This window comes from Cetorhinus maximus, chromosome 2 (assembly GCF_964194155.1).
Source record: "Cetorhinus maximus chromosome 2, sCetMax3.hap1.1, whole genome shotgun sequence".
In the NCBI taxonomy this organism is placed as follows: Eukaryota; Metazoa; Chordata; class Chondrichthyes; order Lamniformes; family Cetorhinidae; genus Cetorhinus; species Cetorhinus maximus.
In genome coordinates, this window is record NC_135880.1 from 29,458,392 (window position 1) to 29,481,172 (window position 22,781).

The 22,781-nt window shown below is 45.1% G+C and overlaps 1 protein-coding gene across 1 annotated transcript in view; it reads left to right on the forward strand.

The window, feature by feature from the left end:
* Positions 1–22,781, forward strand: part of LOC144689899 (organic cation/carnitine transporter 2-like) — a 90,333-nt gene that overhangs the window by 41,013 nt on the left and 26,539 nt on the right. Inside the window, exons 4-7 of the mRNA XM_078557401.1 lie at positions 178–349; positions 4,037–4,172; positions 4,458–4,552; positions 20,749–20,963. Coding sequence (XP_078413527.1) covers positions 178–349; positions 4,037–4,172; positions 4,458–4,552; positions 20,749–20,963 — 618 coding nt within the window. The remainder of the gene's footprint in view (positions 1–177; positions 350–4,036; positions 4,173–4,457; positions 4,553–20,748; positions 20,964–22,781) is intronic.

The window sequence follows — 22,781 nt, forward strand, 5'->3', positions numbered from 1 at the left end:
AGTTGCATCAAATACAAGTTAAGCTTAAAATTCCACAATCTTTTGTGCTGGCTGCGATGATTTTGGCCAAATTGTGCCGAAAGAGACAATGCAATCGAGCAGAAACTCCAGGCCATCGTGTTTAATTTGTTACTCGTGATTTAATCGACCTCATTACATGCTTTTCTCACTGAGCAGGAACAGAACTCCTTGGAAAATCTGAGAGGATTGCTTACACAACACTTGGTATGTGCATATTTTATGCCCTCGGATACATGCTTCTGCCGCTTTGTGCGTATTATATCCGAGATTGGAGGATGCTACTACTGACTTTGACTCTCCCAGAAATTCTATACGTACCTCTTTGGTGGTGAGTGAATTCATCAGTCATTTATTTAAAGTAATTTTCGCAAAGAAAGACACGGGACACTTTGAAAATTCATTAAGCCTGTTTTCGGGCTTAAATGGGCAACAGACACCAAGCACGTGCCAAAACCAGGAGTTCTGAGGTTGGCCCAAAATGGGACCTTGAGCGCCATTAACATTACTAGGGTGAGCTGCTGGCACCTGTTGCACCTCCACGGGCAGCTCACACATTTTAAAAGATTAACGTCGGCCCATTTATTCTCCGTGGCAGTGGCCTGAAGGCAAGTCCTCGGGGAGAGGTGGGACGTCAGCAGGGTGGTGGCCAGGGATGGAAAAGTAATGAGGGGTACTGTGGGGTTGTGAGGCAACAGCTGGGGGCGCGATTTTTGGAACTTAATTCAAAGCTTCCAGGCCGCTGAAGATTTCTGAGTGAAGTAGGTCCAGCTCTTGCTCAGTTCATGACTATCGAGGCACTAGGGCCCTCATTTAAATACGTAAGCTATCTAAAGAGCGCTTTAGGTGACCACCTGGGATGCCCGAAAGGTAGTTCAGTGTGGCATTGAGCCAAGCATCTTCTGGGTGTGAAACGTGGCGTCTGAAATTGGCCTTAATTGTTCATATTTTCCCCTCATAAAATGAATGCAACAGGTCCAATTTCAGCCACTGGAGGCAGATTCGGGTAACAATTTAGGTAAAGTCAAGCAGAGAAGGGATAGAGAGTTTAATGGTACTCGTGTACCAGTGAATAAGGTCCATGTGAAGAATCGCTAACTGGTTTTACAGTATCGTGAAACCCATTTCTGCCAATCTCGCCATGTTGTCCGCTCATGCCGCCATGCACGCCCAACACCAGCAGACACGAAAATCCTGCCAAGAGGTTCATGAGTCATTGGAATTGTCTACGCAAAAGGATAGACAGGTTTTTGGTCTCTCAGGGATTCAAAGGGTATGGGGATGGATGGGAAAGTGGAGTAGAAGCAGGCTTGAGGGGCTGTATGGTCTACTCCTGCTCCTATTTCTTATGTACTTGTGCCACATTTTCTATTTAGTCAAAACAGAACAGAAAACTGTTCATTGCTCATTTTCTATGGGATTCATTTGGATAGAAAGATATGGTCCAAATTTTAAAGAATGACGATTTAAATCTATTTTGACTCATTAGGATTTTACTTTTTGCACATTAGACTTTTTAACCTATGCCAGCCTACTTCAACACTAATAGTAATCAGTGTATTTCACTAAATGCTCCTACATTGAGAAAATATTTATTTTGAAATATTATTAAGCGGTCATAATGGAACAAAAACACACAACACACACAACCGTGAAGGGTTTTAATAATGCTTCTGGGAGTAAACACCTTTGAAAAATTTACACGTTTAATTTTAGTAGGTTAAAATACATTTTAAAAATTCAAAGTAAAAGTGAAAGAAACCCATATTTGATATTTTTGTGTAATGAGGAGGATTATGGTCACATATTTTATACACTGCTTCTTCATCTCTCGAGCATTGACCTGAAATCTCATCTCTTTAAAAGCACTGAGTGAAATGTCATACTGAGTACTGTATTCTGAGTAATATATGAAATATTATTACAGAAGAATACAAGAGAATTGGCCTACATCGCTCCATCTTCAGTACCTTCTTCATCTCCTGAGCTCCTTGGCCTATTGCCTCCAAACTCAAATGAAACTCTTACATCTCATCTACAAATCTCCTTCCAGCTCAGTTTCTTCTTACATACCAAACATTTATTTCCCACACAGTGGCTTCCTTAACTCTCTACAGAGTCCAAATCCAGCCAAAATTTGAATCTTGCTTCCAAATCTCGGAAGGCTCTTTTAACATCTCATGATTTTGAGGACGTCCATCAAATCTCCTTTCAACCTTCCCTCTTCTCTGAGGAGAACAAACTCAGCTTCTCCAATCTATCCGCAGAACTGAAGTACCTCATGCCCAGAATCATTTTTGTTATTTTTTTCTGGTTAAACAATTGTCAGCAGTGATTTTTTTTTTTCAAATCACCCAAATTACATGAGTAATAAAGCTTTTTTTTTAATGCTTTCAAGGGATGCAGGTGTCTCTGGCAAAGCGACCAATTATTCTGGATCCCCATTTGCCGTTGAGAAAGTGGCCCCCTTGACAGATGAGTTGTTTGCTAGGCCATTTCATAGGGGAGTTAAGACTCAACCACATTGCTGTGGTTCTGGAGTCATATGCAGGCCAGAGTGAGTAAGGGGCCAGAATTCCTGCTCTAAAGGACATTAGTAAACGTGATGGGTTTTTATGGAAATCCATTAATTCCATGGTCATCATTACTGATTTTAATTCTTAATTCCAGATTTATTGAATTAACTGAATTTAAATTCCCCAAGTGTTATGGTAGGATTTGAACTCATGTCTCCAGAGTATTAATCCAGGCCTCTGGATTACTAGTTCCATAATATAGCCACTATTGTTCCTGGTTATGCCTTGTCACGTAGCTGCTTGGCCCTTGAAACCTACTTTTACCTTTTCTGTGGCATCCAGCAATATCTCTCGATGCCTGAGACCATGGCTTGTTACAGTTGAGTTGGGAATGACAAGCATGGAGCCTTGTATTATTACCTTATTACAATGCTCCTGCCCAAAAATAGATTCCACTGTCCTTCAGAAATTATGATAGACAATTTGATGGAATGGAAGTCCAGTGTGAAGGCACCATGCCTTCCCTTCCCACAGCCAGCATCCCATTATTCAACTTCTTAGCCTTATTTCTTGTAATGGTCACATTTGAGTCTGAGTGAGACCGTCAGTTATAGAGCTGGAGCAAAGTACTGCAGATGCTGAAATAAAAACAGAAAATGCTGAAAATAATCAATAGGCCAGGCTGCATCTGTGGAGGAAGAAAAAAGAGTTAAGGGTCATCGGCCTGAAACATTAACTTTGTTTCTCTCTCCACAGATGCTGACAGACTTGCTGAGTATTTCCAGCACTTTTTGTTTTTGTTTTAGTTATATTGTTGAGTTCTGAATGGATTGGCATTGGGTAGGAACCCAGCGGGAAGCCTACCCGAGGAACTTTATGCTCACCCACCACCTACAAACCCGCCGGTGGGAGAGCGTATCATTCTGCCCAGGGTAAAACGTCCAAATGCCATTTTATTGGTCAAGTTACAGCCAGGTAAGAGGGTGCAGTTCAGTTGGCAGAGGTACATAAAAACATAAGATTTAGGGGCAGGAGTATACTATACTGCCCATCGAGCCTGCTCCGTCATTCAATACAATCATGGTTGATCTTCAACTTCAACTCCACTTTCCCATTTGCTCCCCATATTCATTGATTCCCTGAGGGACCAAAAATCTGTCTATCCCAGCCTTAAATATAAGGATGGCGCATCCAGGACCCTCTGGGGTAGAGAATTCCAAAGACTCGCAAACTTTTGTGTGAAGAAATTTCTCCTCATCTCAGTCCTAAATGACTGGCCCGCTTATCCTGAAGCTTTTGCCCCTGTGTTCTAGATTCTCTAGCCCTGGGGAACAACCTTTCAGTATCTACCCTGTCAAGCCCCTTTAGAATATTGTTTGTTTCAATGAGATCACCTCTCATTTTTCTAAGCTTCAAAGAACATAGACCCAATTTGTTCAGCCTATCATCGTAGGTGAAATGACAGTTTTCTAACTCACCAAGTTATTTGATTTAAATTGTAGGTACATACCTGAATCTCCTAGATGGTTGCTCATTTATGGTCATGTGGAACAAGCTGAAGCAATATTGAAAGATGCTGCTAGGAAAAATGGCAAGAGACATCATGGTGCAATATTTGATACTACATACAGTAATACGGTAACAAAGTACTTTTTTTAACTTTATTTCCTTTGTCACAGACTTGTGTTGAGTTTAAAATCCATGAGTCTCTGCAATGTGCTTTGTAACTAACACAAAACATTCTTGAGTAACTAAATTAAGAAAACTAGGGTCATAGATACATGTTACCAAAACTGGAAAGAGCAGAGGTTGAAACAAATCCAATGGTGCTGATTAGGGTCCGCTGCTTGTCTTGGCACTGTTAATACATGAAAAATATTCACACCTTTTGGATTCATTTCTTTTCTGTTCTTTTTCCTCCAGGACCCTGTGGATAGAAATAAGTCTGCACACAATTATTTGGATCTGATTATCACTCCCAATATAAGGAACATCACAGTAATTTTATTCTTTTTGTGGTGAGTGGAGATTTCATTAACCAAGAAGTTTCATCAAAGCTCATAATAGAAACTTGAGTAGTTTGAAAAAAAGTAAAAAGTATTATCCTGTAATAATTCTCCTTTTAAAGATGAATGCTTTCCTCTAATGCATCCCAGCAATTTCATTGAAAGGCATAATAGAATGGAAACACTGTTGCTAGCGATTAATGGCAAGCAGGGAAATCCTACTTGGACCTGAAGACTGTAAACCCTAGAAAAGAATGGTGCAGACAATTTGGAGGGAGGCAACTGAATGAGAGAACCCGGAAAGAGCATCTTATCTTTATGTTCCTTGCAAAGGAAAAGGCCACCCATTAGCAGCAGGAACAAAATGCCACAAGTGGAAGAACGACAACTCTAAAGCACTAGGGGTAGGCATGGGGGAGAATCCAATACAATTCTTGGGCAAACACATTGAAGTGCACTGGGAGATTGAGGAGTTGGATGATAGCTGTCAGCTCAGGTTGGTGATGGATAATGGGCAGATTAACAGAATATGGATTCATTGCAAGTACTCAAGGAGAAACTGGATGAGACCCTGAAAACATATAGAAGGTAAGCGGGTCATTGGATTTGTGTCTCTTAGTTACTATAATGTCTTGGAATTTGTTTGATCACCTTTGTGGTAAAATTTTCCTAAATTTTTCCTAAACAGTTCTCGAGTTTTTGCTCCTTTCAAGAGTTTTGAAGGAGAGAAGCGTGTGGTGGTGTCCTTGTTGGGAAGTCGGTCTTTGCATTTCCATTTTCAAGTGTTCCTATGCACGTAAATGTCACGTTTTTATAGTGATATAAAAGTACCAATGACTCCTAAGGGATTGTGTAAACATTTTGTGTGTTCATTTGGTTAACCTAGGCATATGAGAACATAGATACATGGATAGAAAGCTTGAAGACATCAGTAGCAGAGCTGTGTGTGCTCTGTTCTGCTCACAGGCCCAAGTGAAACTGAGACTGGATCACATGACAAACTTCCCCTCTATCGATGTGATGCTGCTTTCCCTTAGAGGCAATAAATGCTGGCCTAGCCAGTGATGCCCACATCCCATGAATGAAGAAAAAAAATCCTCCTTTCTTTTTAAAGATACTTTCCCCCTTTCAAAGAAGTAAAACCATTTACAACACATGTTCGTTAGTTACCATTACATAAGTATATAGAACAGAGGAATCTATGACTCTCTAAAGCATAGAGGTAATCTGCAGGTATGCCCAGACCTTGTAATGGTAGCCTTGTCTGGAGGTTTCTTTAATTGTTCACAGTGTTCTGTGGAATTGTTATTCCTGGATGCTGTTCTGGGGTGCATTTGGGATCTAGTCCTCAATGCAATAGGACTTTACAGTGGTTGAGGAGGGATAGAATAGATCTGATTTGTCCTCGGTTACATCTTACCATTGTGCCTTTGTGTGTAATGACTTCATAGGACCTTTGTTCCGAACAAATTGTTGTCACCTCTGCTGGTTGCCATGTACCTTCTGTGGGATCCTGGATATGAACTTGTTGTCCCAACTGTAAACTTGGCAATTTTCTCCCCACATTTATTGTGCACATTGGTCAACTTCTCTTGCAATTTTAAAAGTTGCTATCTAGTTTTTGAGAGAGTAGAATGGGTAAGAGTAGATAGATTGGTATGCACTAGTCTGCTGAACCTGAGCTCTGCCAGTGATAGAATAGTTGTATTTAAAGATACCACTGCCAGATGTAACATTGCAATGTGTAGATCTTGCATGGTCTGTCTACATTTGAGAATTAGGGATTTCACTGTATGTATCATTCATTCAGCTAGGCCATTAAATATAGGGTAATGAGGAGAAGAGATGGTGTGATCGATATTCCACTTCTCACACATATTGTGATTTGGCTTACCAATAAATTGAGGATTGCTATCCATAATGACCTCTCTGGGCACACCAAATAAACTGAAAATAGACTTAGAATGTGCGTGACATTTGTGCTTGATTTATTGTGCAACTGTCGAATAATGGGGTATATGGTAAAGTGGTCAAAGATGATATTGAAGTCAGTACCATGGACATGAAAGAGGTCGAATGCGATTTTGGATCAAGGCTGGGTAGGAATTTCATGCAGAATCAGTAGTTCTTTGTACTGCATTGGCATATGCTCTTGACATGTCTTGTACTTCTTGACAATGACTTTAATGTCATTGCTCATACCTGGCCAACAGACTGTCTCGCTTGCAAGTCTTCTCATCCAATCTATGCCCATGTGTGAGTGATGAAGTGGTTGAAGAACATAGGTTGCAAGGATTCCAAAAATGACTCCCCAGGAGTTGCTTAGCTCATCCTGATAAGGCCAAAATGGTCTCACGTGGTTGTGGATATACTGAATTGAATCAGGCTATCCTTCAATGATGATTTTCCACAGTTTCTGTAGTTTAGAATCTTTCACCGTTCCTTCTTGTACCTGCTGGCATTTGTGTTGCCCAAAACGTGCCAGATTAATTGATGGGCTTGCATCCCCTTGCAAGGGTAACATTGCAGCTCCCATGAAACTGCCAATTTTGCGGAAAGATTCTTTCTGGATATTTCAATGTTAGGTCCTGAACTGAGGCATTAGAAGTAGTTTCTGAGGTTGATATGCTGTATGAGATCTGATTGATTCCATGGATTGTCACTAGTGTAAGGTCAAAGCATGGTAGTACACCTACAATCACTGGGCCTTTAGTCTGCACTATGTAGAACATCTGTGACACCCAGGAGGGTTGATTGTACTTGCACACCAGGACAATGGATCCTGCGTATGGAATAAATGAGCCATTTTATGCTGAAAATTACGCAGCAGGAGGTTTCGCCATTGCCTTCCATGTCTGTGGATACGTCTTTAAGAATTCACAGAGGTAATATGTTGGCACTCGCCATTGTGTCAACCTTGGCCAATAAGGAATAGGGTGATGGTGTAGTGGTATTGTCGCTGGACTAGTAATCCAGAAACCCAGGATAACACCCTGGAGATCTGGGTTTGAAAGCCACCATAGCAGATGGTGGAATATTGAATTCAATAAAAAATCTGGAATTAAAAGCCAAATGGTGACCATTGTTATAAAAACCCATCTGGTTCACTAATGTCCTTTAGGGAAGGAAATCCAGACCCTGAGTTGTTCGTCGATTTGGGCTTGTTTAGCAGATCTCTCTGGAACGCTTCCATGGGAGTGGATATTATCACCAACTCAACAATTCTGTCTGCCAGCTCTGCGTTTGAAAAATCACAGTATCTACCCTTTTCTCTGCAACTGCTGACAAAGTGGTCTATGGATTCTGTTGTAAAATGACATGATCTCTAGTCAATGAATATGGATGTTTAACTTGATTTGGAACCGGTCTTCCGATATAGTCCATATCCTTTGGGGACACTATAGCTCATCTGCTGTTAATCCTTTCATGTTCGGCCTGTGTAGACCTTCATTCTCAATTGCTAGGGGAATTGTTATGGCTTGCTTGTCTGGTTCAGACACTCCTGAATCAAGAAACCATAGCTCTGTAAGTTGATTGAAAATTTTGAATTTGGATAGTAGGTCAGCTGTATCCCAAATCAAACTGGGGAATTTTGTGGTCATTTTGGCAACATCCCTTTGACCTTCCTCCTTATTTTATTCAATTTATCGTTCAGCAACTCCAGAAACTACCCACTATAATCACAACTTTCTCTGGCCTGATTTTTATGAATAGTTTGTAGTCATTCTAGGATTCGTCAGGATTTTCCTCTGACTTAATTTACTATTGTAATATGCCTTTAAGGGATAGCAGCATGGCATCATTAGAAGGAAAGTGTGTCATGTGATACACTTCCAGTCCACACCCTGGTTACATGCCTTTCCAGGCTGAGCTAACCTGGTGCTAGTCCTCTTGATGCACTGTCCTACTCACTAAACTGACAGGCTATGCGCTGCACAAGGGATCTGTCTGCTTAGCAGCTTTTTATCTGAGCACTATCCTGGCCTGTATCTTCAAAGCTTTTCTGTGCACTCACCATGCTGCAATTTCAACACTCTCTGATGCTGCAAATTTGTTGCAGTCTGACCAAAATATCAAGGGTTATCTCATGCCATGTAGCACAATCTAAGGCTGTTCACCATGTCATGCCTGTACTTAATCTTGCTGCCAGGCTGTTTGACCATTGCTGAACACCAGGTTTCATTTTCATAATGATATGAAAGGCACCAATCACTCATAAGGCATTGTGTAAACACGTTATGGGTTCATTTATTTAGACTAGGCACATGAGAACATAAATACATGGATAGAAAGCTTGAAGACATCAGCAGCAGTGCTGTGTTCTACTCACAGGCCTAAGTGAAACTGAGACTGGATCACATGACAAACTTCCCTTCTGGTGGTGCCATGCTGCTATCCCTTAAAGGTATATTACAACAGTAAACTAACTAAGTCAGAGGAAAATCCTGCTGAATTCTAGAATGACTTCAAACTATTCTTCTACATTTTATTTAATCATTCATACCTTTACCAGTATTATCAATTTACTGAACTGGTAGATTTCCAATTTTAAGTCACCTAGCAGCTCTTTTGAATTTCACATAAAAGTTCAAAGTTCCTGGAAGCATATGTTCTTCAATCCTAATCCTTCTAATATCATTTGGTCAAATGTAATGTAATTATTAATGTGTAGAAAACTAGTTGAGATTACTTTACGTTAATTGCATTTAAATGAGGGAATTTTAGCTCATAAATCCTAATTTATGGTGTGAATTCAGAAGTCTATAGACTGTTGGATGTATGACCTGGTGTGGTTACTTGTTTGTAGTAAAGCTCTTTCATCTTCACCACCCTTCCCTTCCATACATGTAGCTAAGAAACTGTTCCAGTGGCTTTGTTTTGTGGTAAAGAAGATTAGTAAACTCCTGCTGTGAAATGATCCTTGCTGCAGGCCTTGTGAAGGTGCCTAATTCTCAGTCTAAATGACTAACTAATAAGGAATTATATAAGCTTTGCTGAAGTAGAGTTAAGTGAACAAATTATACAATGCCCAATATTTCCAGCCCTTGCCCTCAGGGAAAGCCCAGTTCCCTAGGCACAAAACTTCAGGAAAGGATTGACACTTCTTTAGTTCTATGCCAGAGGCAGGTCCAATCCACAGCATCAGAATCTACACCATGAGTAGGGAAAGGAGACAGATCTCAAAACCACCCAGCTAGAATAGGGACTGAACCCCATGCTGTCACCAGCCACCCAGTCCAAGATGCTGCAGCAACATACACTTTTACATGCATGCTGTAGCCATGGGTAGTGATGGTAGAAGCTCCATTTACTTTCCATCACATAGCTGACCAGTAATCTCTCCCACTCTTACCACCTGCCATTGGCTTATGTTGGAAGGATTTGTATATTGATAATAAAGCTGTTTGGCCACTTTATCAAATTCCAGAGTGGGATTTGAACCCAGAGCTTCTGGTTCAAAGGCAAGGATGCTACCAACCATGCCACGAGACCTCCTCACTTTGGTATAACTCTGACACTTCTGAGCCTCTCCTGAGAGGTCGGAGCATGTGCAGACTCATCACATCCCACAGATGGCACAGACACTATAATATTATTTAAATGCCTCAGAAGGGGTGCTCCCCACCACCAAGCCGTTGTTAACCAAAGTGCCTTGGGGGTGTGATTTTAAATTTGGCTTCTTCTACTTTTCTGCACAATGGATCAAAGCGATAAATTTTGGGAGGAACAAAATGGAGAGGCAGTATAATCCAAATGGCGCTATTTTGATGAGGGTACAAGAGCAGAGGGACCTGGGATTTCAAAATCGCTGAATAAGTTGATAAAGCTGTTGAGAAAGCATGTGGGATACCTGGCTTTGTTAACATGAGCATTGAATACAAAACCAAGCAAGTCATGCTCAACCTTCACAAGTCTCTGCTTTGTACAAATCTCTTGGTCTCAGCTGGAGTATTGTAATGCAACACATTTTAGGAAGGGCATCAAGGCCATGAAGAGGGAGCAGAGGAAGTTTATAAAGCAGATACCAGGTTTGAGGAGCTTTGGAGAGTTTGGCAAAGTTGTGGTTGTTCTCCTGAGAGCCGAAAAGGTGAAGGGCTGACCTCATAGAGATATTCAAAATTATGGCCAGAATATTGCACTCGTCGGGCGGGTGCGCACCCAACCCGAATGAGCGTAAAATGACGCACAATGACGTTGGGCGAGTATCCTGATGTCATTGCGCACTCGAGTGATATTTCTGTCCGCGGGCGCGCTGGAGAGCCGCAGTGCGCCCGCCAACAATTAACAGGCCTATTAAGGCCATTAAAGTAATAATTAAATGAAATTTTTCACCGCCCATCCAATCTTACGGTTGGCAAGTAGGCAAAAAGGCCAAGCAGACTTTGGATTTTTTTAGGAAACCTCATCCATGGGCGGTATGAGGTTTCCAACAGCAAATAAAAATGTTTACATTTCATTCATAACATGTCCCTGCTCATGTGACAGAGGGGACACATTTTTAACATTGCTTAAGATATTACTTTTTGGGTTTATAAATCTTCGGCTCCCTGAGGCAGCTCTGTGCTTCAGAGGACTTTCATTGCGTGCACCCGTGCGCATGCACACGCTTCCGCCCTCGCCTTTCTCCCGCCCCCGCCCCGCAGCTCTAAGCGCTGCAGCACACATTTCATGTTGGCTGGCCGTTAATTGGCCAGCCGGCGTGAAAGCAGATGGTGGACAAGTTTTGGGGGGGTCAGGAGGTGAATTACTCATTGCAGGATTTCTAGCCTCTGACCTGCTCTTATAGCCACAGTATTTATATGGCTAGTCCAGTTCAGTTTCTGGTCAATGGTAACCCCCTGGATATTGATAATGGAGGATTCAGTGATGGTCATGCCATTGAATGTCAAGGGGAGATGGTTAGATTTTCTCTTGTTCGCTTTTTTTTCAAGTGACCTGTGCGTCACTGGCTAGGTCAACATGTTTATTGCCCATCCCTAGTTGCCCTTGAGAAGGTCATGGTAACCCGCCTTCTTGAACCTCTGCAGTCCCTGTGGTGTAGGTAGATCCATTATGCTGTTCCTGGAGAAAAATCACAGGGACATTAAAAAGTATAGTTTTTTAAATTTTCCTTTGAACATTTCTCTTTACCAGATATAAAACTATTGAAAATGGTGGAAAATTTGCCTCTGCTCAGGTTAGATCATCCCTCAACTGCAAGTGGTCAGACAAGGCATCATCCAACACTCCCACGACAATTCTGTCTCTGATCAGCTCCTCTTTTGAGTTTCCATACCCACAGTTCTTTGCAAGTGTATACAGGTTGTTTGTAGCCTTGAGGTTTTGTACATTTATTAAATTTAGCCTGCTCAATAATTGTATCCTCTCTCAGATTGAAGCATGAATCAAGTGCTTTGAATACTTCATTGTACGTGGGTTTTTCCTCATCGATACCCTGCCTGATGAGGATATCATCTGCACAGTCACCCATTGCATATAACAGCATATTGACCTGTACTGCAAGCACACTGCTCGCCTTCATGGTGATACCCGACGCGGTGTGATATCTGACAAATCTCCAATACCAATTCAGGCATGCTTCTGCTTGGCTGAGGCCTGCAACCTTTTTGAAGCAGAATCACAGAATTTTAATGGCACAGAAGGAGGTCATTTGGCCCATGGTGTATGCACCGGCACTCCAAATGAGCGTTATGACCCAGTGCCATTGCCCTGCCTTTTTCCCTGCACATTGTTTCTATTCAAATAATCATCTAATGCCCTCTCGAATGCCTCGATTGAACCTGCCTCCACCACAATTCCAGGCAATGCATTCCAGGCCCAAACCACTCGTTGTGTGAAAAAGTTTTTCCTCACATCGCATTTGCTTCCTTTGCAAATCACTTTAAATCTGTGTCCTCTCATTCTTGATCCTTTTATGAGCTGGAACAGCTTCTCCCTATCCACTCTGCCCAGCCCCCTCATGATTTTGAACATCTCTAGCAAATCTCCTCTTAGCCTTCTTCTCTACAAGGAGAACAGTCCCACCTTCTGCCTATCTTCATAAGTTTCTTATCCCTAGAACCATTCTTGTAAAATTCTTCTGCACTCTCTCCAACGTGTTCACATCCTTCCTATAGTGTGGTGCCCAGAACTGTACACAATACTCCTGCTGAGGTCCAATGAGTGTCTTATATAAATTCAGCATAACTTCCTTGCTCTCGTACTCTATGCTCCTATTAATAAAGCCCAGGATACTTTCTGCTTTATTAACTGCTCTCTCCACCTGTCTTGCCACCTTCAATGATCTATGCAGATATACACCCAGGTCTTTTTGCTCCTGCACTCCCTTCAAAATTTCACCCCTTATTTTATATTGCCTGCCTATGTCCTTCCTACCAAAATGCATCACCTCACACTTCTCCACATTGAACTTCATCTGCCATCTATCTGCCCACTCCACCAACTTGTCTATGTCCTTTTGAAGTTCTACGCCGTCCTCCTCGCAGTTTACAATACTCCCAAGCTTCGTATCATCTGCAAACTTTGAAAAATCCCCTGCACACCAAGATCTAGATCATTAATATACATCAGGAAAAGCAAGAGTCCCAACACCGACCCCTGGGAAACTCCACTACAAACCTTCCTCCAGCCCAAAAAGTATCCATTGACCATTACTCTCTGCTTCCTATTTTTCAGCCAATTTTATATCCATGTTGTTACTGTCCCTTTTATCCCATAACCATTAACTTTTCTCACAAGTCTGTTGTGTGGCACTGTCAAATGCCTTTTGAAAGTCCATGTGCACCACATCAACAGCATTACCCTCATCGACCTTTTCTGTTACTTCTTCAAAAAACTCCAGCAAGTTAGTTAAACATGATTTCCCCTTCAGAAATCCATGCTGGCTCTTCCTTATCAATCCATATTTTTCCATGTGACTACTAATTCCATTGTGAATAATTGTTTCTAGAATCTTGCCCACCACTGAAGTTAAACTGACTGGTCTGTAATTGCTAGGCTTATCCTTACAAACTTTTTTGAACAAGGGCGTAATGTTTGCATTCTGCAGTCCTCTGACACTTCCCCTGAATCAAGAGGAGACTGAAAGATTATGGCCAGTGCCCCTGCAATTTCTACTCTCACTTCCTTCTAAATCTTGGATGCATCTCATCTGGTCCCGGTGCCTTGTCAACTTTTAGGCCAGAATTTTCCCGTTGGCGTGAGGGGCTGGACCCCGCACGCCCACTCGTAAAATGACACGCGATGACGTTGGGGGCCAGTTAAGGCCCTTGAGGCAGCAATTGATCTCGATTTTTCGAAGCCCGTGTGATCTTCAGGATGTCGCACAGGCGCAACGGGCAGGCGGGTAGGAGACATTTGTATAAACCTCATCCTGCCCAAGTAGGGTCATGCATGTGATGTTTGAGGGATTTAAGTGTGAAAGTAACTTTTACTCGCCTGAATGAGCAGGAAGACTTCAAAACTCATACCAGCTGCTAGGACAGGAGTAAAAGCCTTGGTCAGTACTCTACAGTAGAAATCATTTCTGGGGCCTGCAGCTTTCAGGAAGCCTTCCCTTAGCCTGGGAATGGGAGCTGTGCTCTCCACTGGAGGCACCTCCTCTGAGGAAGGGAGGGCCAAAGAGGGGAGGAGGCCAGGGGTCCACATTCAGCCTCCAGAGGAGTCACCTTTGGGAGGAGAGGCGCAGGCACAAGGGGCACAGGTCCAAGGCGGAAGGGGCCACAGAAGACGCCACTATTCTGTACAAGGATTTAAAGGCGGCGAAGCAGCTACCTCAATATGTCTGAGGTCCAGTGCTGAAGGAGGCTCCATCTCTCAAAGGAGACAGTCACCTCCATCTGTCAGATGATTGGCCCTGAGATCTCTGCTAACTGTGTGGGTGGGCACCCCATGCCAGTGGCTCTAAAGGTCACAGCTGCCCTCAGCTTCAATGCCTCTGGCTCCTCCCAGGGCTCGGTGGGTGATCTTTGTGGTGTCTCCCAATCAGCTGTCCACACTTGTGTCAAGCAGGTGACAGACGCTCTATTCAGGCATGCATTGACTTTCATTCACTACCGCTGGGACGATGCCAGCCACACACAGCGAGCCAGAGGCTTCGTGGCCATTGCTGGCTTCCCCTGCATCCAGGGTGCTATAGACTGTACACATGTGGCCATCAAGGCACCAGCAGGTGAGCCCGTTGCCTTCGTCAACAGGAAGGGCTTCCATTCCATGAAGGTGCAGATAGTGTGTGATCACAGGATGGTGATTCTGCAAGTCTGTGCAAGGTACCCAGGCAGCTCCCATGACGCCTACATCCTCAGACATTCCCAGGTGCTGAGCCTCTTCAGTGCTCCAGCCCGGCTGGATGGATGGCTGCTGGGTGACAAGGGCTATCCCCTCAGAAGGTGGCTCATGACGCCTCTCCGCCATCCAAGAACAGAAGCTGAGCAGCGCTACAATAGGAGCCACAGCACCACAAGGGCTGTGGTGGAGAGAACCATCGGTCTTCTCAAGATGCGCTTCCGATGACTGGACCGCTCAGGGGGCGCACTGCAATACCCCCAAGATCGTGTGTCACTGATAGTGGTTGCATGCTGTGTTCTCCACAATCTGGCGCTGGAAAGGGGCGACGCAGTGGACGAGGAAGACGTGGACACAGTTGCTCCAGACGCACATGATGAGTCCAGCAGTGACTCCGAGGATGAGCATGCACAGGAGAATGCTGAGGGGGTAGATGCTGACCTAGGATACTCCAGGGAGACAGGGACACCGGGAAACTTTAATCCAAAGAACCTTCAGCTAGAACACCACAGATGAGCCTTCAACTCACGCCAGGGCAGCAAGCTCCACACTCGATACCTGAGTGCTAAATCAGCCTGGATAGTAACATTAACTAAGGCCCTTGTCAATAAAGCTCAATATCAAACAACTCACTCATAACATCATGACTTCCCATACACATGCAGAAGTAAGGAATCACCCTGAGGCATGGCAACATGTCAAAATTTATTGAGCAAACAGAAGTAAATTCATAAAGCAAAACAAAAACAGTGTCAGACATCACATCGAGTCTTCAACTAAGTACTATGGGCCAACATAAAAACACCAGTGAGAAACCTGTGGTGTGCCTAAGCTGCCTTAAATTTATGCTTACGGGTGCTACGTCTTGGTGCTGTCCCCTCGCTGGCACTGACATTTGAGACAGCCTGCTGACTGTGCTGTCCTGTTGGCCTCAATGACCTTGGCGGACGTCCTCTGGCCCGTGGAGCCTGTGCTAGCCCCGCCTAGGAGGGAGTGGCCAGCTCCACAGCTGGCTTCTCCCCAGTCGACGCAGACTCATTGGATGCCACGGTCACTGGCAGAGGGGCGGAGGAGCTGCTGCCCTCATCTGGAGCGCCCTGAGAGGAGCCCGCAGAGATGAAAGGCAGCTGCTGCGCCGACGTGAGGTTGCTTTGGACCTCCCTGCTCTTCATAGATGGATGGGCACTGAGCTGGGATACTTAGTGCCCAGACCATCTCCCACACTGGCATTGATCAGCTGTGGCCAATGCCGCTGTGAGGGCTTGCAGGTCCAAGCGCAACCCCAGGAGGACCAGCTTGTTCTCCTGGAGGTGCCTCTCCACGACAGTCGCCACTCTCTCCATGGAGGAAGCATGGCATTCAGCCATGAGGCTCATTGCATCAGTGATGCTCCGTGTGGACTCCTTCAGCTCGGGAACCATGCCACAAATTGCTTCACGTATCTCCACCAGATCGTCCTGCATACCCTGCTGCACTTCCAGCGTTCGCTGCCTCACAGACAACTCCAGAGGCACATCATCAGCCACTGACTGAGCAAGTATCTGGTCCCCAGCAGTCCTCCGACTGCCGGCGCCCTAGGCACTCTCTGTCTCTGCCCGCACCTCAAGCGAGTGTGAAGTGCCCTCACCACCCCAGGACACTAGCCGAAGATCTAATTCCCACTGAGGTGCTAGTATCTGCACTGGTGCCTGCCTGGCTGAGATGGTGTGACGCTGGAGAGTGCATTTGCTGAGGTGCTTCAGGGGTGAGAGGTGGGCCCTCTGCCTCCTCCTCCCGGCCCGGCTCCAGTGATGCTGAAAGGAAGAAAAAGGACATTTGATTAGTTACAGTGCAGACAATGTCAATGTGCATGCTGCTCCCCTGGATCATTATGCGCTCATCCTTCCATAATCAATGGTAAACCCATGTTGCTAAGTTCAGTCACGGAGCATTCTGTAGTGCCATGGCTTCTGGGACACACATGGTGACCTGAGTGCTCACCAAGCATACCTCCCCATGGGACCCCATCCTCACCGCCACCAGTAGACCTGGGGGCATGGCGCCTCTCAAGGTCCATGGCCTGCTGCTCGAAAGCCATAAAAATGGCCAACTGGACCTGCCCTCTGCCAGTCTGCGTACTGGTGCATTGTGCGCAGTCTTTTCCTGAAAAGGAGAGGGGAGCATTGATTAGTCCAGCCTGCACCTGAATTCCCATCACATCCCTGCCAACCCAGCCAGAGTGGGACATTGCAGGACTCCAGTTCTTCGTCACCCCACAGCTGCCGCACACTCACCCAAACAAGCCAGGGCAGACCATCCCCCCAAATTGGCCAAATGCTGCCTCCTTCATATGTGGCACCACAAGATGCCACTTTGCTAAGCAAGGAGGTGCAAGCACGTGGAGCGCAAAACACCAGCAGATGGATTGGTGTCCTGACAACTGAAAGCTCCTCTCCCAGCATGTTAGCACCCTGACTTTGACATGCTTCGCAGTTCCAGCGCTCTGCCTAGTTGCAGACCCTTGACTTTCAACCCCATTCTATACTCTGGGTGTCAGTGTCACACATGTAGAACACATCCTAGCTTAACCCTCTCAGAGTGAACTGGGCATGGGCAATCTCTGCTGTCACACCCAGCGAAGGATCCATGCCATGAGGGATTCAATGACGTTATTGTACTCCGAGTTGGTGGGGGTGTGGGAGGGGGGTGGGTTTGGGGGAAATGGTGACGGCTGCATTAAATGACTTGAAGCAACATGGTACTCACCCTTCCTGAGTGCAGGAGATCATTGGGCCTTTTGCAGCATTGGAGCCATGTGCGCCGCACCACATCATAGGAGCTAACGCTCTCGGCCACCTCCTCCCACACATGTTTGGTCAGGTGGGGGGCCTCTGCCTCCCGTCCTGCGGAAGAAGGACCTCCACTGGACCGCACTGACACCTCCTCCAGGCGGGCAGCTAGGCACTCGTCTGAAAAACAAGGGGCACTCTGCCCCGCTGCCCTACCCTCTGGCCTGACCTGCCCCGATGGCTTACTCTCTGGCCTTGCTCGCCTCGATGACCTACCCTCCGGACTTGCGTCACCAACATTGCCCCTCTGCAGAGCCCTTCGCCCAGCCATCGCGAGCAGCCTTTCCACGGCTGCCAGGCCTTCCTTTAAACAGGCCGCCGGGTCGCCATTGGACCAGGCGGGCAGAGCGCGCCCACTGCCATCCGCCCACTCCAACTATGCACAGGAGTCATGAAGTATGCTCGGCGGGCCTTAATTGTCTTGCCCACGTAAAATGGTGGCGCGGACCCGATTGCGGGCGGCGATCGGGTCCGCACCTGCCCACATCCACTCCCACTACCAACCGGCCCGCCCAACATGGGGAAAATTCTCCCCTAAGTACCGACAGTCTATGCAACACTTCCTCCTTATCAATTCTGAACCCTTCTAGGGACAGAGTTTCCTCGTCTGTCACTATGACCTGGGTAGCATCTACCTCACTGGTAAAGACTAATGCAAAGTATTAATTTAATGCCTCAGCCATGGCCCCTTCGTCCATGTGTAAGTTCCCTTTTAGGTCCCTAATCAGCCCTACTCCTCCTCTTACCACCCTTTTACTATTAATATGCCTATGGAAGACTTTGGGATTCCCCTTTATGTTGGCTGCCAGTCTTTTCTCATAATCCCTCTTTGCTTCTCTAATATGCTTCTTCACCTCCCCTCTGAACGTTTTGTATTCCTCTTGGTTCTCAACTGTATTTTCCACTTGACACTTGTAATAAGCATATTTTTTCTTCCTTTTTTTTTCTATCTCCTCTTTCATCCAGGGAGCTCTGGATCTGTTTGCCCTACTTTTCCCTTTCAATGGAACATACCTTGACTATGCCTGAACCAGTTCTGTTTTGAAGGTAGCCCATCGCTCAGCTACAGTTTTTCCCGCCAATCGTTCATTCCAGTCTATCTGGCCCAGCTCCGTTCTTGCCCCATCGAAGTCGGCTCTCGTCCAGTTTGCCTATCGTCCTTTCCTATCATCATCCTAACATGTACAATACAATGATCACTGCCTCCTAACTGCTCCGCCACTAACTACTTGTCCCACCTCCCCAAGAACCAGGTCCAACGGTGCATCTTTTCTGGTTGGATTGGACACATACTGCTGTAGGACATTTTCCTGAAAACAGTCTAGGAACTTTTGCCCCTCTCTGCCCTTTACACTACCCCTGTGCCAGTCTACATTCGGGTAATTAAAGTCGCCCATTATAACTACTTTGTAATGCTTGAATCTCTCTGCAATTTCCCTGCAGATTTGTTCTTCTACATCCTTCTCACTATTTGGTGGTCTATAGACTACATTGAGCAATGTAATCACATCCTTTTTGTTCCTTAGCTCTAGCCAAATTCATTCTGTCATTGAGCCCTCTGGGATATCCTCTTTCTCCAGCACTGTAATGCTCTCCTTAACCAATACTGCCACCCCTCCTCCTTTCCTATCTTTTCTGACCACCTTATATATGGGAATATTTAACACCTGGGAATATTCTGCCCTTCCTTTAGCCGGGTCTCTGTTATTGCCACAACATCATATTTCCACATGGCAATCTGCGCCTGTAACTCATCAATCTTATTTACTATACCCTGTCCATTCATAAACATGCATAGTAACCCTGATTTTGATTTTGTTACTTTCTCCCTTACCCCAACCTCACCTATTAATTTACTATTCTTTATACTAGTGCTGTCTGTCCCTCCCAGTATTTTGAACATCCTGGTATTCCTCTCTAATATTTTCTCTTGTTTCTCACACCCCTCCCGAGTTAGCTTGAAGACCTCCCAACAGCACTAGCAAAACACCCCGCAAGGAGCTCAGTCCCAGCTCTGTCCAGGTGCAACCTGTCCGGCTTGTACAGATGTTATCTCCCCCAGAGCCAGTGCCAGTGTCCCAGAAATCTAAAGCCTTCCCTCCTGCACCATCTTTCCAGCTATGCATTCATATGCCTTATCCTCCTATTTCTATACTCAATGGCATGTGGCACTGGGAGTATTACGGAAATTACTACATTTGAGGTCCTGCTTGCTAAATTTCTACCTAGCTCCCTAAATTCCAATCTCAGGGCCACATCCCCCTTTCCTACCTAAGCCACTGGTACCGATGTGGACCACGACATCTGGTGGTTCACCCTCCCCCAGAAGAATGTCCTGCAGCTGCTCTGTGACATCCTTGACACTGGCACCAGGGAGGCAACATACCATCCTGCAGTCATGTCTACGGCCACAGAAACGCCTGTCTGTTCCCCTAACCAATGAATCCCCTATCACTATTGCTTGCTCTTTCTTCTTCCTCCCCTCCTGTACAGCTGAGCCGCTCGTGGTGCCACAAACGTAGCTCCAACTGCACTCCTCTGAGGAACCAGCTTCCAAAACGGAAAACCAATTTCTGAGCAGGTCCTCAGGGAACTCCTGCACTACCTGCCTACTTCTCTTGGACTGCCTGGCAGTCACCCATTCCCTCTCTTTCTCCAGGCCCTTAAGCTGAGGTGTTATCCACGTGGCTCTCAGCCTTGCGGATGCGCCACAGTGACTGCAGCAATGGTTGAGACTTCTCCATAACTGTTCTTTCACACACTGCCATCATATGATATTCTTGGTATTGTTTGACTAATACGGAAGATATACTGATTCTGCAGAGGTATGTAAAACATGAGCTTCATTGCAACACATCTTACTGCTGGCTACATCTTCCACGAGGTTGTACAACAGAGAGCAAGATCATGTGATGTTGCATCTCTTCCTATCATGTTGTATACATAATGTATTAAACCGTTAGAGTTAACCTATTGTACTACATGCTTCAGGCCTGAAAACAGTTTTCCATGACTGATCTTCCATCAGTATATGCGTGATCTGAATTAATAAACATTTGAAGGATTATGAATAATGATTTTTTTTTTTCCTTGTAGGATGATTGCCACCATTGGTTACTATGGATTATCTCTCTATACTCCCAACATGCTTGGAAATCCCTACATCAACTGTTTTGTCTCTGCGGCTAGTGAACTTATAGTATATGTGATAGTCTGGTGGTTGATGTGCATTTCACCTCGACGGATCGCCACAGCTTCCTTATTAATACTTAGCGGTGGTGTTCTGCTTGTGATCCAGTTTGTTCCTTCAAGTAAGAATTAAAATATATTTATTTTAAACAAAGGTGGCCAATTTTCTTCTGGGGGCCCTTGAGGTCCTTGCAACCTTCTCACTAGCTCCACAATGAAGCCAATGTCCTTAGGTCACCATTATCAATCTACAGAAAACTCTCTAGCTCCTCGTTGCATTTCTACAAACGTCTCACCATGTCCTCACTGTATCTCTGTCAACAACTTCCGAGGTCAGGGGTCGGCGGCCTTAATAAAAGGAGGAGCCAGTTTTTAAAATTTAGTCAAAAACGCAATATCTTAAGAACTGCAATGCTGTTATGAACAGCAAGACAGAGACACATTTATGGATTTCTATGCAACTTCTGTGAACACAGGGGGAAATGTTTGGGCACAGAATACTTCTTACTGAATTATGCAATGAAAAGATATCACAACATCATCCAGCATTTTTTGCAACAGAGTAACAAATTCCTTCCTTGTCCCTTTCATACTTGATGCCCCACCATTAGCGACTGAGATTATATTGTCGGTCTGTATTCCTTCCATCTTTAGGCAGTCGATAATAATTGTAAAGAAAATACCTCCTCCCTTTGTTTGCCAATTAAGTGGCACTAAGTTAACAAGCTCTTCTTGGGTTTGATCGATCAAGGTCAGGAGCCGCACATGAAATGCTAAAATGACTCGCATGTGACTCAGGAGCCAGAGGCTGCAACAAACCCGGTAAGCCCTCACTGTATCCCAGCAACCAACTCCTTAGGTCAACATTATATCTCTATAGCCGACTCCTTAGGTTCTCACTGCATTTCTCTAACTGACTCCCTAGTTCCTCACTTTATTTCTGTATCCGACTCAGATCCTCACCAGATCTTTCCATCCGACTCCCTAGGTCCCCACTGTATCTCTGTGACCAACTTCCTGGTTCATCACTATATTTCTCTGTCCAACTCCCTAGGGCCTTCTCATTTGTATCTTTGTAACTGCCTCCCTAGGTCCTCACAGTATTTCTGTAACTGACTCAGGCCTTCACTGTATCTCAGTGTCCGACTCCCTAGCTCCTCACTGTATCTCTGTAACCAACTCCCTAGGTCCTCACTGTATTTCTGTGTCAGACTTCCTAGGTCCTACCTGTATCTCTGTCTCCGACTCCCTAGGTCCTCCTCATTCTATCTCTGTAACTGCCTCCCTAGGTCCTCAGTGTATCTCTGTCTCCGACTCCTCAGGCCCTCATGTATCTCTGTATCCAACTCCTAAGTCCTCTTCATTGAATCTCTGTAACCGTCTCCAGAGGTCCTCACTGTATCTCAGTAACCACCTCCCCAGGCCCTCACTGTATCTATGAATCCAACTACCAAGTCCTCACTGTATCACCGGGTCCAATTCCCTAGGTCCCCGCTATATCCTTTGTCCGGCTCCTTAGCTCCTCACACTATCTCTATATCTGTCTCCCTAGGCCCTCACTGTATCTCTGTAACCAACTCCTTAGGTCCACATTGTATTTCTGTAACCGACTCCAATATCCTCATGGTATCGCTGTAACTAATTTCCTAAGTTCTCCTTGTACATTTACACTTGACTCCCTAGGCCCTCACTGTATGCTCTGCAGCTAATTCACTGGTGCTCATTGCGTTCCCGCGACTAGCTCCCTGGGTACCCACTGTATCTGTCCAGCCAATTCAGTATGCTTCTGCATCGGCCATTTCCCTACAGTTTCCCCATAACCCATTCAGCCACCCTGTGGCTCCCAATAATTTATACATGGTATAAACAATATAAATGATTTTTGGAATAATTTCTACAAATGCATCTATATTGAAGCGAGATCTAGGGACGGGATTTTC